We start from the raw sequence: 15,849 nt of genomic DNA, 5'->3' as shown, positions 1-15,849 counted from the left end.
CATATAGTACACCTGTAATATACTACACCTCCATAGAGCACACCTGTAATATACTACATCACTATACCCCCATATACTACACCACTATATACACCTCCATATAGCACACCTGTAATATACTACATCACTATACCCCCATATACTACACCACTATATACACCTCCATATAGCACACCTGTAATATACTACATCACTATACCCCCATATACTACACCACTATATACACCTTCATATAGCACACCTGTAATATACTACATCACTATACCCCCATATACTACACCACTATATACACCTTCATATAGCACACCTGTAATATACTACATCACTATACCCCCATATACTACACCACTATATACACCTCCATATAGCACACCTGTAATATACTACATCACTATACCCCCATATACTACACCACTATATACACCTTCATATAGCACACCTGTAATATACTACATCACTATACCCCCATATACTACACCACTATATACACCTCCATATAGCACACCTGTAATATACTACATCACTATATCCCCATATACTACACCACTATATACACCTCCATATAGCACACCTGTAATATACTACATCACTATACCCCCATATACTACACCACTATATACACCTCCATATAGCACACCTGTAATATACTACATCACTATACCCCCATATACTACACCACTATATACACCTCCATATAGCACACCTGTAATATACTACATCACTATACCCCCATATACTACACCACTATATACACCTCCATATAGCACACCTGTAATATACTACATCACTATACCCCCATATACTACACCACTATATACACCTCCATATAGCACACCTGTAATATACTACATCACTATACCCCCATATACTACACCACTATATACACCTCCATATAGCACACCTGTAATATACTACATCACTATACCCCCATATACTACACCACTATATACACCTTCATATAGCACACCTGTAATATACTACATCACTATACCCCCATATACTACACCACTATATACACCTCCATATAGCACACCTGTAATATACTACATCACTATACCCCCATATACTACACCACTATATACACCTTCATATAGCACACCTGTAATATACTAAACCCCAATATGTCACACACACTACACCCCATACAGCCTGCACCCCCATGTCACACACACTACACCCCCATATGTCACACACCATGCCCACATATCTCACCCTGCCTGTACCCCAACTTACCCCTCTCAAACACTCTGCACCCCTTCACATCCTTCTGTCAGTCTGCAGCCCTCATATGCCACTCACCCTGCAGCTCCATCTTCCCACATATGCACTCACCCTGCACCCCCCTCCCCCTCATGTCCCCTCTTTTCTCATTACCAGTCATCATGTGTCCACATCTCCTTCAGGATTCAGTATCTTGCTTTCTGCCCGGCCTCCTGTGTCTCCTCCCACACAGTCACATGGGCGTGACATCATCGCAGGTCCTGCAAGATGAATTATTCCGTCTGCTGTGCTGCTCCTTCTCCTGCAGGGCGGGCGGGAACTTTTGAAATGACACACGCAGCGCAGTACTGACAACGTCAGAGCGCGCGCGTGTGTCACTGACAATTAGTGCCGGCAGGGAACAGAGGAAAGACTCCTGCGTTCCGCTGCCTGCACTGACTGTGCGGACCTGCACAGGATCTCTCCCTGCTCGGCACGCTGCAGCCCGGCTCCACTGCACCGGCTGAAGACGGGCGGGCCGGTCACAGAGAGCAGGCGGGCCGGATGTGGCCCGCGGGCCGCCCCTTGCCCAGGTCTGGTCTAAACTATGCTTGTGAGGTGATACAGGGTCTTGCCATGCACATCTTTAACCAGGTACATATTTCTGTCCATGAACAATGGGAGCTGTTTCACCATCTCACACGCAGGCACGCGGGCCTCCAGCATGGACGCGCAGGCAGCCGGCGGGCCTCCAGCATGGACGCGCAGGCAGCCGGCGGGCCTCCAGCATGGACGCGCAGGCAGCCGGCGGGCCTCCAGCATGGACGCGCAGGCAGCCGGCGGGCCTCCAGCATGGACGCGCAGGCAGCCGGCGGGCCTCCAGCATGGACGCGCAGGCAGCCGGCGGGCCTCCAGCATGGACGCGCAGGCAGCCGGCGGGCCTCCAGCATGGACGCGCAGGCAGCCGGCGGGCCTCCAGCATGGACGCGCAGGCAGCCGGCGGGCCTCCAGCATGGACGTGCAGGCAGCCGGCGGGCCTCCAGCATGGACGTGCAGGCAGCCGGCGAGCCTCCAGCACGGAGAGGCAGGCAGCCGGCGGGCCCCAAGCACGGAGACGCAGGCAGCCGGCGGGCTTGCAGCACGGAGACGCAGGCAGCCGGCGGGCATCCAGCACGGAGACGCAGGCAGCCGGCGGGCTTGCAGCACGGAGACGCAGGCAGCCGGCGGGCCTCCAGCACGGAGACGCAGGCAGCCGGCGGGCCTCCAGCACGGAGACGCAGGCAGCCACAGTGAGGTCGGCCGCCCGCCTTCACAGACAGGCGGCGGGCCGCCCGCACAGACAGGCGGCGGGGGGCGCCCGCACAGTCGGCGGAGGGCGCCCGCACAGACAGGCGGCGGGGGGCGCCCGCACAGACAGGCGGCGGGGGGCGCCCGCACAGACAGGCGGCGGGCCGCCCGTACAGACAGGAGGCGGGCCGACCGCACAGAGAGGCGGCGGGCCGACCGCACAGAGAGGCGGCGGGCCGACCGCACAGACAGGCGGCGGAGGGCGCCTGCACAGAGAGGCGGCCGGCCGACCGCACAGAGAGGCGGCCGGCCGACCGCACAGAGAGGCTCCGGCCGGGGGGGGGGGGGGAGGGAGGGGAATCAGTGCTGGGGAGATTATGTTTACATACCTTAGCAGCAGCACAGAGCAGACAGAGACTAGTTTCGGGCAGCGCGCTCCTCTCTGTTATGCCACGTCACGTGTTAGGATGGTAGGAGGGAAAAGCAGGGAGGCGGGGAGAGAGTGGGTGGGCGGAGCCCGGGAGACGGCCGTCCCGTCCGTGGCAACGGGACAAACAATGCAAAGCGTGATAGTCCCGCTGTATCCGGGACGGTTGGGAGGTATGATATAGCTCTGGTGAGGAGAGGGCTGCTGGGGCATAAATATCTGGTGGGAGGGGGCTGGAGGCATACAGAGCTGGGGAGTGCTGGGGGGTATATAGATCTGGTGAGGAGAGGGCTGCTGGGGCATACATATCTGGTGGGAGGGGGCTGGAGGCATACAGAGCTGGGGAGTGCTGGGGGGTATATAGATCTGGTGGGGTGACTGAGGGGTATACAAATCTGGTGTGGGGGCTGGGGGACATACAAATCTGGTGAGGGGGGTGGCTGGAGGCATATAGCTCTGGTGAGGAGAGGGCTGCTGGGGCATACATATCTGGTGGGAGGGGGCTGGAGGCATACAGAGCTGGGGAGTGCCTGGGGGGTATATAGATCTGGTGGGGTGACTGAGGGGTATACAAATCTGGTGTGGGGGCTGGGGGACATACAAATCTGGTGAGGGGGGTGGCTGGAGGCATATAGCTCTGGTGAGGAGAGGGCTGCTGGGGCATACATATCTGGTGGGAGGGGGCTGGAGGCATACAGAGCTGGGGTGTGCTGGGGGGCATATAGATCTGGTGGGGGGCATACAAATTTGGTGGGGGGGCATACAGATGTGGTGAGGGGGTGACTGGAGGCATATAGCTTTGGGTAGGGGGGGGGGGGGGTTACAGCGTTCCTTGGTGTTCAGCTCCTCATCCTGCAATCTCTTTATCTGTGGACAGAGCTCAGCATGTTGCTCGGTAGCTCCGCCCACAGATGCACTTCCGTACACAAACAGCCCAGCAGTGAGCAGTGAGTGCACGCTGAGCTGCAGATTTAAAGTGCCGGCAGCCAGAGTGCTGCTGCCGCCCACCCATAACAGCGGCAGCACAGAGCCAGAGCAGTGAAGCAGCGCTCGGCTCTGCTCTGCTCATGTGCATTAGGAGGGGGAGAAAGTCAGACTGGGAGAGAGCGGGTGGACGGAGCCACGGGCGGGACAAAAAGCCTCACGATCGTGACACCGGGACACCCGCTGAAATCCGGTACAGTCCCGCTGTATCCGGGACGGTTGGGAGGTATGCCAACACTGCTGACCCCCCAACGCCTGCCCTCCCCACCAAGGACAGAGAACAGGCGGCTTATCTGCTACACGACACTCGTGTTCGCGGGTGCAGGGAAGACACATCACAGCCGTCATATATTGGGTACACAGGCAGTAACAGAAGATTCCTGGAGCAATGTAAGGTCGAGCCGGCACAGAGCCCCCCCATTCCTCCTGCCTGTGACGTACGACTATGTAGAGGTCACACGTCACCAAGGAGAGATCTTCGCAGCTTCCTGGGTACACGCTAATGGCTGCCGCTTGTAGAACAGCGTGCAGCCGCCTCCTGCAGATGAGGGGAATCTATTTTACAGAAAAAACTATTGCCAACTACACCAATAACCACAACAACCATATGAGGCCTCTTATTGCATAGATTCAATATAAACACCAAAAAGGAAAATGCAGGCCATATAATAAATAACACATCATCTTTATTAACAATAATCGTTAAAACCACATAACAATAATGGATCAGCCCAAGAGGGACGGATGGAATAATGGGGATCGCCGGGCACTTGTTATACTATTATAAATGGAAAACCATATATGGATGGTATGAAATGCTATTCTGTTTCAAAAATCATTAATGACTGCAAACCTTTCCTTAATAATAACCATTAAATAATGTATAAGTAGTAGCAAGGGTATGGTTTGCAGTGACATAAATTACTTAATGCAACATAACATTACCAAAGTCCAAAAATTAGGCTGCCACGACCTCCCACAGACACACTGACGCGCGTTTCGCACTTAACCGTGCTTCGTCCAGGAGACAATAGAAAAAACTATTGTCCAAGTGTCAGATGCGATCGATCGGACGTCACGTGGTCCCGGAGGCAGAAAATTGTGATCAGCATCACAATCAGTGCTGCGATCACCAGCTCCAGCCTCCAGGACAAGAGCAGAGAAAGCACTGGGCAGAACAACACAAAGGACTACAGCCACATCTGAGAGGCAGCCTCTACCAGGAGCCGATACACCAAATACAAACCACAGACAACCGCTGATCTCCAGCTACAGAGAACGCACATTACAAGGGACAGTCCGCACTAACATCAGCAGAGACGTGAGGATACAGCCACATCTGAGAGGCGGCCTCTACCAGGAGCCGATACACCAAATTCAAACCACAGACAACCGTTGATCTCCAGCTACAGAAAACGCACATCACAAGGGACAGTCCGCACTAACGTCAGCAGAGATGTGAGGACACAGCCACATCTGAGAGGCGGCCTCTACCAGGAGCCGATACACCAAATACAAACCAAAGACAACCGCTGATCTCCAGCTACAGAGAACGCACATCACAAGGGACAGTCCGCACTAACATCAGCAGAGACGTGAGGACACAGCCACATCTGAGAGGCGGCCTCTACCAGGAGCCGATACACCAAATAAAAAACCAAAGACAACCGCTGATCTCCAGCTACAGAGAACGCACATCACAAGGGACAGTCAGCACTAACGTGAGCAGAGATGTGAGGACACAGCCACATCTGAGAGGCGGCCTCTACCAGGAGCCAATACACCAAATACAAACCACGGACAACTGCTGAGCTCCAGCTACAGAGAACGCAAATTACAAGGGACAGTCAACACTAACGTGAGCAGAGACGTGAGGATATAGCCACATCTGAGAGGTGGCCTCTACCAGGAGCAAATACACCAAATACAAACCACAGACAACCGCTGATCTCCAGCTACAGAAAACGCACATCACAAGGGACAGTCCGCACTAACGTCAGCAGAGACGTGAGGACACAGCCACATCTGAGAGGCGGCCTCTACCAGGAGCCGATACACCAAATACAAACCACAGACAACCGCTGATCTCCAGCTACAGAGAACGCACATCACAAGGGACAGTCCGCACTAACGTCAGCAGAGACATGAGGACACAGCCACATCTGAGAGGCGGCCTCTACCAGGAGCCGATACACCAAATACAAACCACAGACAACCGCTGATCTCCAGCTACAGAGAACGCACATTACAAGGGACAGTCCGCACTAACGTCAGCAGAGATGTGAGGACACAGCCACATCTGAGAGGCGGCCTCTACCAGGAGCCGACACACCAAATACAAACCACAGACAACCGCTGATCTCCAGCTACAGAGAACGCACATTACAAGGGACAGTCCGCACTAACGTCAGCAGAGATGTGAGGACACAGCCACATCTGAGAGGTGGCCTCTACCAGGAGCCGATACACCAAATACAAAGCACAGACAACCGCTGATCTCCAGCTACAGAGAACGCACATTACAAGGGACCTGCAGCACTAACGTCAGCAGAGATGTGAGGACACAGCCACATCTGAGAGGCGGCCTCTACCAGGAGCCGATACACCAAATACAAACCACAGACAACCGCTGATCTCCAGCTACAGAGAACGCACATTACAAGGGACAGTCCGCACTAACGTCAGCAGAGATGTGAGGACACAGCCACATCTGAGAGGCGGCCTCTACCAGGAGCAGATACACCAAATACAAACCAAAGACAACCACTGATCTCCAGCTACAGAGAACGCACATCACAAGGGACAGTCAGCACTAACGTCAGCAGAGACGTGAGGACACAGCCACATCTGAGAGGTGGCCTCTACCAGGAGCCGATAGACCAAATACAAACCACAGACAACCGCTGATCTCCAGCTACAGAGAACGCACATCACAAGGGACAGTCAGCACTAACGTGAGCAGAGATGTGAGGACACAGCCACATCTGAGAGGCGGCCTCTACCAGGAGCCAATACACCAAACACAAACCACAGACAACTGCTGATCTCCAGCTACAGAGAACGCACATTACAAGGGACAGTCCGCACTAACGTCAGCAGAGATGTGAGGACACAGCCACATCTGAGAGGCGGCCTCTACCAGGAGCCGATACACCAAATACAAACCACAGACAACCGCTGATCTCCAGCTACAGAGAACGCACATTACAAGGGACAGTCCGCACTAACGTCAGGAGAGATGTGAGGACACAGCCACATCTGAGAGGCGGCCTCTACCAGGAGCCAATACACCAAATAAAAAACCAAAGACAACCGCTGATCTCCAGCTACAGAGAACGCACATCACAAGGGACAGTCAGCACTAACGTGAGCAGAGATGTGAGGACACAGCCACATCTGAGAGGCGGCCTCTACCAGGAGCCAATACACCAAATACAAACCACGGACAACCGCTGATCTCCAGCTACAGAGAACGCACATTACAAGGGACAGTCAACACTAACGTCAGCAAAGACATGAGGACACAGCCACATCTGAGAGGCGGCCTCTACCAGGAGCCAATACACCAAATACAAACCACAGACAACCGCTGATCTCCAGCTACAGGGAACGCACATCACAAGGGACAGTCAGCACTAACGTGAGCAGAGACATGAGGACACAGCCACATCTGAGAGGCAGCCTTTACCAGGAGCCGATACATCAAATACAAACCACAGACAACCGCTGATCTCCAGCTACAGAGAACGCACATCACAAGGGACAATCAGCACTAACGTGAGCAGAGACGTGAGGATACAGCCACATCTGAGAGGCGGCCTCTACCAGGAGCCAATACACCAAATACAAACCACAGACAACCGCTGATCTCCAGCTACAGAGAACGCACATTACAAGGGACAGTCAGCACTAACGTGAGCAGAGATGTGAGGACACAGCCACATCTGAGAGGCAGCTTCTACCAGGAGCAGATACACCAAATACAAACCAAAGACAACCACTGATCTCCAGCTACAGAGAACGCACATCACAAGGGACAGTCAGCACTATCGTGAGCAGAGATGTGAGGATACAGCCACATCTGAGAGGCGGCCTCTACCAGGAGCAGATACACCAAATACAAACTACGGACAACCGCTGATCTCCAGCTACAGAGAACGCACATCACAAGAGACAGTCAGCACTAACGTGAGCAGAGATGTGAGGACACAGCCACATCTGAGAGGCGGCCCCTACCAGGAGCCAATACACCAAATACAAACCACGGACAACCGCTGATCTCCAGCTACAGAGAACGCACATTACAAGGGACAGTCAACACTAACGTCAGCAGAGACATGAGGACACAGCCACATCTGAGAGGCGGCCTCTACCAGGAGCCAATACACCAAATACAAACCACAGACAACCGCTGATCTCCAGCTACAGAGAACGCACATCACAAGGGACAGTCAGCACTAACGTGAGCAGAGACATGAGGACACAGCCACATCTGAGAGGCAGCCTCTACCAGGAGCCGATACATCAAATACAAACCACAGACAACCGCTGATCTCCAGCTACAGAGAACGCACATCACAAGGGACAGTCAGCACTAACGTGAGCAGAGACGTGAGGATACAGCCACATCTGAGAGGCGGCCTCTACCAGGAGCCAATACACCAAATACAAACCACAGACAACCGCTGATCTCCAGCTACAGAGAACGCACATTACAAGGGACAGTCAGCACTAACGTGAGCAGAGATGTGAGGACACAGCCACATCTGAGAGGCAGCTTCTACCAGGAGCAGATACACCAAATACAAACCAAAGACAACCACTGATCTCCAGCTACAGAGAACGCACATCACAAGGGACAGTCAGCACTATCGTGAGCAGAGATGTGAGGATACAGCCACATCTGAGAGGCGGCCTCTACCAGGAGCAGATACACCAAATACAAACTACGGACAACCGCTGATCTCCAGCTACAGAGAACGCACATCACAAGAGACAGTCAGCACTAACGTGAGCAGAGATGTGAGGATACAGCCACATCTGAGAGGCGGCCTCTACCAGGAGCCAATACACCAAATACAAACCACGGACAACCGCTGATCTCCAGCTACAGAGAACGCACATTACAAGGGACAGTCAGCACTAACGTGAGCAGAGACGTGAGGATACAGCCACATCTGAGAGGCGGCCTCTACCAGGAGCCAATACACCAAATACAAACCACGGACAACCGCTGATCTCCAGCTACAGAGAACGCACATTACAAGGGACAGTCAGCACTAACTTGAGCAGAGATGTGAGGACACAGCCACATCTGAGAGGCGGCCTCTACCAGGAGCCAATACACCAAATACAAACCACAGACAACCGCTGATCTCCAGCTACAGAGAACTCACATTACAAGGGACAGTCAGCACTAACGTCAGCAGAGATGTGAGGACACAGCCACATCTGAGAGGCAGCCTCTACCAGGAGCAGATAGACCAAATACAAACCACAGACAACCGCTGATCTCCAGCTACAGAGAACGCACATTACAAGGGACAGTCAGCACTAACGTGAGCAGAGATGTGAGGACACAAGAAGAAGCTCCAAAGGTGGGAAATCAGACCGTGCCATGAAAGACCCCAGCCAGCGTACTGCCACGGGCCGGCATGATGCCCACGGACAGGAGTGGAAAACTCTGTGTATGATCCCCTGTGAAGGCCAACTGAAATTACACCTAGTATAAGGCATTGTGCTGCCCCCCATGTAGACCTGGGGAACATGGAGATACTGGGCGCACAGTGGTCTCCACCGTCTTCTGTAGAAAATGCACGCTCCTGGGCTCCTTAACCACTGTCCTCCTGACTTCCCCAGCCCTGATGTAGCAGGATTATGGGCATAGCAGAACGACCCAGGGTCACCAGCAGAACAGCTCCTCAGTAAATTGACCCCACAATGAGGCCTAATGGCAGTATGTGCAGGGCCTCAGACTATCCCGGCATAAGGGCAGCCTGTCCACCCCGGAGAGCTCTCATTAGCGGCTATGCTTCCCAGTGATATAAGTGACAGGCTCTGGCCTCAATCTGTTCTCTCCTTTCTATTGTCCCGCTGAATGCACAAGGGGCGCCGGGAGATGGTCATCTATCTGCGGGAGGAAGCCATGCATGAAAGTGACAATCTCCATAGTAATACAAGCGGCCACTGACCAGAAACCCTGAAATCTGCTGCGGAAACCTGCCAATATCAGCTTCTAACAGATCACCTTGTGCCTACTTCACCTGCAGGAACGGCTGGCAGGACGGAAGGCGGCCATTACCACACTGCAAGATGGCGGCACGTCACTCGATTACAAGTAAAGACACTGAGGTAATGTATAATCACCAGCAGCGTATAGCCTGGTGATTACATGGTGGCATGGGCCCCCTGACAGTATGTTTATAGGCGTTTCAAGTTTAAGTTGTGGCATTGAGCGGTGCCAAATTCAGTATGGGGAATGAAGGGTTAATTCCCTTCATGTGGTAACACGAGCAGGCTGCTGTGATTGGTCAGCCTGCTGCGTGGTGGTAATGGAAGTTGTTATGATGGGAATTTATGGGGTTAATCTGCCCCCTGTGAGTAACGCGAGCAGGCTGTGTGATTGGTCAGCCTGCTGCGCGCCAATTTTAAAGTCTGTCATTGGTGGACGGAGGTAAATATGCAGGAGACTTGCCTTTATAAGGAGCCAGCTGTGAGCCAGCTGTGTCAGTTTCCAGCTGTGAAGAAAGAAGAATCCAGATGGAGTCCCTCCTGGAGAAGATGATGGCTCGGGTCGGCGCAGCGGACGGCGAGGAGTGGCTGAAGAGGTGTCTGGCGCCGGTGAACGAAGCCGCCGAAGCGGTCCTGGATCCAGCTTCGGATCTCGCCGGCGTTCCTGCGCGGAGGGAAGAACTTCTGCGGCCCGGAGAAGGAGAAGACGTCCGGAGATCCCTGCGGAAGAAGAGGATGAAGAGCGACGTCTACTCACCGCCTGCATCATGTTCTCAGCGGTCCGGCGGAGGGAGGAAGAGGTCGGCATCTGCTCGCGGTCGGCGCGGCGATGGGAGGAAGACGCCGGAGACATCGCGAGAGGCGGGAGTTCCGGCGAGAGGAGGGTCCGGAGCATCGCGAGACCGCCCAAGAAGCCGACGAGATTTGGCCGCGTCATCAGGGCGCGACTCCCAGAAGGCTCGGCGGGCGATTATCCCGGAAGTCGCCGTCGGGAGTTCCGCTCCGGCTGTTGTGGCCGGGTATAGCGGAGATCCTGGGTCGCTCACGGGCCTGTACGCGCCGCCAGCCCCATTGCAAAAGAGCTCAGCTGGGGCTTTGGCGGCGGCGACGCAGGTCTGGAGCTCGACAGAAGAATCCGAAGAGGACGTCGCAGCGAGCGGAGGTCGTCAACCCCAGTACAGCGCGTTGGATGGACCCGGGAGCGGAGGACATGGTGAGAGCCCCCTTGCTGGAGCACCCAATGTTAATTGTGTAAAGGACATGGTCATTAGGACTTTGTCTGAAATGCTTGGGGGCCATGTAGTGCTACCCCAGGCACCTGTTGCTGAAGTTTCTATTCAGGACAGGTTCCCTGGGGTGGCAGAGTCTCATTTAAAGGAAGCACTGACATGTGATGTTTCCCCTTTGGGTTTTCATCTCAGTGCTTCTCTTAAGGAAAAGATTTGGAGACAAGATTATGTAGAGATCTTTTCTCTGTTACCGGTTGCTAGGGAACTGCAGCATAAAGTGGAGAAACCGGATGGAAAACAAGAGGTTGAGTCAGAACGAAAGAAAAATTTTAAATCATTTTATTCATGGTTACAGGCTTTCTCCATTTATGCTGCAGTTCTTGGGGAGAAGTTTCCTAAATTGTGTAGTGGTTTGTTTCAGCACCAAGATTGTATTCTGGAGGCTTATCGTAATTTCGGTGGCTTAGCGTGGCTGAATTACGATGAGTCTTTCAGGCAGAAGTTGGCGGTTCACCCTGCTGTCAAGTGGGGTGTTAAGGATGTCGGGTTATGGCTGAATTTAATGCTGCCTCAGCGACAGAACCCTCACAGACAGCAGGTGAATGTCAATTCAAAAAGGGGGGTGTGCTTTGCATTCAATGAGTCCTCGTGCAAGTGGCAGGGTACCTGTCGCTTTCGCCATGAGTGCTCGTTTTGTGGCGGGGCTCACCCCTTGTTTAAATGTTTTAAAAAGCATGGTCAGTCCACGGTACAGCCATCTGGTGTTAGGGAGCAGTTTTTCAAAGGCTCAGACTCCAGTGAGCCTGGAAGGAATGCTCCCGTGGCTAGACCGTTTTCCAGACAGGCCGAAGGCAGCTCTGGTTCGTAGTGGGTTTCAGGCAGGTTTTCCTGTACCTTCTTTTGAAGGTATAGGTTGTAATGTAACTAGGAATTTACAATCAGTTGATAGCCATAAGGAGGTAGTCAGGGCACATATTGAAAAAGAGCTGTTGTTAGGCAGGGTGTCTGGTCCTTTTGAATTTCCTCCGTTTACAAATTTTAGGATATCACCTTTGGGGGTTGTCCCCAAGAAGGAGGTTAATTCTTTTAGGATCATACATCACCTGTCTTATCCAGCAGGTAGCTCACTGAATGATGCTATTGATCCTAATGCATCTTCGGTGAGTTACACATCCTTTGATGAGGCTATGGATTTGCTACGGAAGTTTGGCCCGGATTGTTTCCTGGCCAAATCTGATATCAAGTCTGCCTTCCGGCTTCTGCCAATTAACCCCTTGGGTTTTAATTCTTTGGGTTTTTGTTTTGAGGGCTCTTTTTATTTTGACAGGTGCCTCCCTATGGGTTTTTCTTTATCATGTTATTATTTTGAGTCCTTTTCCACGTTTTTGCATTGGTCAGTTCAGGAGGGGTTTCCAGAGGGGGGTATGTTACATTATTTGGACGATTTCCTTTTTGTTGGTAGGTCAGGACGTTGTTTGCAATTGCTAAATAAATTTTTGGGTTTGATGAAGTTTTTTGGGGTGCCGTTAGCTCAGGATAAAACAGTTTTCCCTTGTACGGAGCTTGAGTTTTTAGGGATTGTTTTGGATTCACAAAAAATGGAATTGAGGCTCCCTGGCCAGAAGATTACGAAGTTAAAAGGCTGTATCGCGAGTTTTTTAGTGAAGAAAAAGTGTACCCTGCGAGAGCTCCAATCTCTGCTGGGTGGTTTGAACTTTGCATTAAGAATTCTGCCAATGGGGAGAGTGTTTTCCAGACGTTTGTATGATGCAACTAAGGGTGTTAGGTGTTCAGGTTCACACATTAGAATTTCGTGTGAGATGAGGAAGGATTTAAGAATTTGGTATGAATTTTTAGAAAGTTTCAACGGGATTAGCTGCGTTCAACAGGATTTTATGTTGTCTCAGGATCTCCTTTGGTTTACAGGGGTGTCTAAGGAAGTGGGGTTCGGTACGATTTTTCGTACACACTGGTGCTTTTCTTCATGGCCTTCATCTTGGTTGTCGGAAGGTTTGCTGGAGAAGCAGGTGTTATTGGAGCTTTTTCCGGTTTTTGTTTCAGTGCATATTTGGGGTAAGGAACTAGCGAATAGGAGGATTATACTCATATCGCATTGTCAAGGTTTGGTTTTTGCTTTGAACACCTTGGTGGTGAAGTGTAGGTTTCTGGGTGGTGTGTTGCGCAGATTGGTTCTATTGTGTCTGAAGTGGAATATTTGGTTGAAGGCTCGTTTTGCTCCTGAGTGCAATAATGCTTCCGTTTTTTACCTCTCTTCTCAGCGGTTAGTGGAATTCAGGAAGAGTTCAGGAAAGATGGATCCCTTTTGACTGCATGCCCGTCCCAGTTGTGGGAGGCAATTTTGGATTAGTAGCAGATTCCATTAAAAATTCTATTGCACCAGGGACTTGGAAGGCATACTCGGCTGCTTGGTTGGCATGGAATCAATTTTGTGATTCCAGGAATCTGGTTCCCCGCAAGTGTGATGTGTCGACAGCACTTGGTTTTTTGAATTTTTATGTTTGTTTAGGTTATCGTTATAATTTTTTGTATAAAACATTTTGTGGAATTTCTTTTTTCTTAAAATTATATGGTGAGGAGTCTCTATTAAGCTTATTTGTGGTTCGGCAGGCGCTAAAGGGTTGTAAAAAAGGTTGTGTTGTGCCTGATCGCCGCAGGCCTATATCCGTGAATCTCTTAGAAAGATTATGGTTTATGTTGAGTGAAGTTTGTTTTAACAATTTTGAGTTATGTTTATTTCGTGCAGCTTTTGTGCTTTGTTTCTTCGCAGCACTCAGAATTAGTGAGTTGTTGTCCCATAGTCGGTACGACACCTCGGGTTTATATAGAAAGGATGTTTATGTATCTGACTCTTGTGCGGTGTTATTTATTAGTAGGTCCAAAATGGATCAACTTGGTAAAGGGTGTTCTGTGAAGTTGCGTCCTTTATGGGATTCATGTATATGCCCCGTCACCAATTTATGTAAATGGCTTACTGTACGGGGGGATACCCCGGGTTTGTTGTTTTTACATGTAGACGGTTCGCCTGCCACTAAGTTTCAATTTAATGCAATATTAAAAAAATGTATGGTTAAGTTGCAGCTAGATAGCTCCAACTTCTCATCACATTCTTTTCGGATCGGGGCGGCAACCGAGGCAGCAAGAGCTGGCCTCTCGGGAAAAAGAATTGGTAAAATTGGCAGATGGGCGTCAAAACGCTATCAGTTGTATATACGCCCGAATTTATTATAATTAATTTATTCTGTCTCTCTCCAATTCTAGGCCCAATGGTGATTTGGCTTGTAGGCCATTCGTTTATACACTGGGCGCAGAGGAGAGCGGCTTGTAGAAGTTACACAGAAAACTTATCTTTTCAGTATGAACTGATAAATGTTTTTTGGTACGGTATAAGGGGTCTGAAATTTTCTAATTTACTTGGCACCTTAAAAGGTATGCTGTTGACTCATCCGTATCCTGACCTTATAATTTTACACATTGGAGGGAATGACTTGGGTAAAATTAAGACTTTGGACTTGTTATTTAATTTCCGCAGAGATTTTGCGTTATTAAAGAATCTTTTTCCTTATTCAGCATTGATTTTTTCTGAAATTGTTCCGAGACTGGTTTGGAATGGCCAGCTTGCCTTTTTGGAAAAAATAAGGAAACGTGTCAATCGCGACATGGCAAAATTTTTTGTTAGTTTGGGCGACTTCTCATATCGCCATAGTGATCTGGAAGGTTTTACGGTTGGCCTGTACAGGTCTGATGGGGTACATCTCTCTGACGTTGGTCTGGACATTTTTAATGTGGGTATCCAGAATATGATAGAAAAATGGCTGCGGTGTTTGGGGGGGCCTCGTATTGTTAATACTCGGCCGTTTGGGAAAAAATCGCCCAACTATGTTGGGTGGATTGTGGTTTTATAAGTGGTTAATGGTACTTTATGGTGGTATTTATGGAATTTTATGGTTATTGAATTTCAATAATATGGTGAATTTAATTTATCAAGTTACCAATAATAAAACACCACGGCCATTTTTATCCAAATGTCATGTGTCTGAGTATTTATTCTTTATTAATGGTAAGTTAAGTGGTTATAGTGGGCTTTATGCTACCATGAGTGACCGCAGTGCAAAAATGGATGACCGCGCATACGTGTGGAGTGACCTATGGGCACAGCCGCAACATTACATGAGGTTTTCTCTGGAATTAATTGCCCACCCTACGCTCACAAGTTGTCAGCGAATGGACAGCAGGTTATTCACACAGATCCATGACACCCATAATAACATCCCATCATGGAAACCGTGGGCGAGGAAGACAAGGAGGCGGACACTGATCTCACCGCAAGCCCACAACATAAGACCTTACATGAAGGGGTCAAATGTACGAGAGAAACAAGCAAAACCAAAAAAAAGCAAACCCCCAAAGTATACTCCTGCTACACCATTACAGGGGTCACATATACAGTATACAGAGACCCCGCAGTGACCG

General features: G+C 50.8%; 1 protein-coding gene across 1 annotated transcript in view; it reads left to right on the top strand.

The window, feature by feature from the left end:
• Positions 1-15,653: 15,653 nt before the first annotated feature.
• Positions 15,654-15,849, top strand: part of LOC142257689 (ephrin-A3-like) — a 134,384-nt gene continuing 134,188 nt past the window's right edge. The window contains exon 1 of the mRNA XM_075329824.1: positions 15,654-15,741. Coding sequence (XP_075185939.1) covers positions 15,654-15,741 — 88 coding nt within the window. The remainder of the gene's footprint in view (positions 15,742-15,849) is intronic.

This window comes from Anomaloglossus baeobatrachus, chromosome 12 (assembly GCF_048569485.1).
Source record: "Anomaloglossus baeobatrachus isolate aAnoBae1 chromosome 12, aAnoBae1.hap1, whole genome shotgun sequence".
Classification (NCBI taxonomy): Eukaryota; Metazoa; Chordata; class Amphibia; order Anura; family Aromobatidae; genus Anomaloglossus; species Anomaloglossus baeobatrachus.
This window is presented reverse-complemented; position numbering and strand designations above follow the sequence as displayed.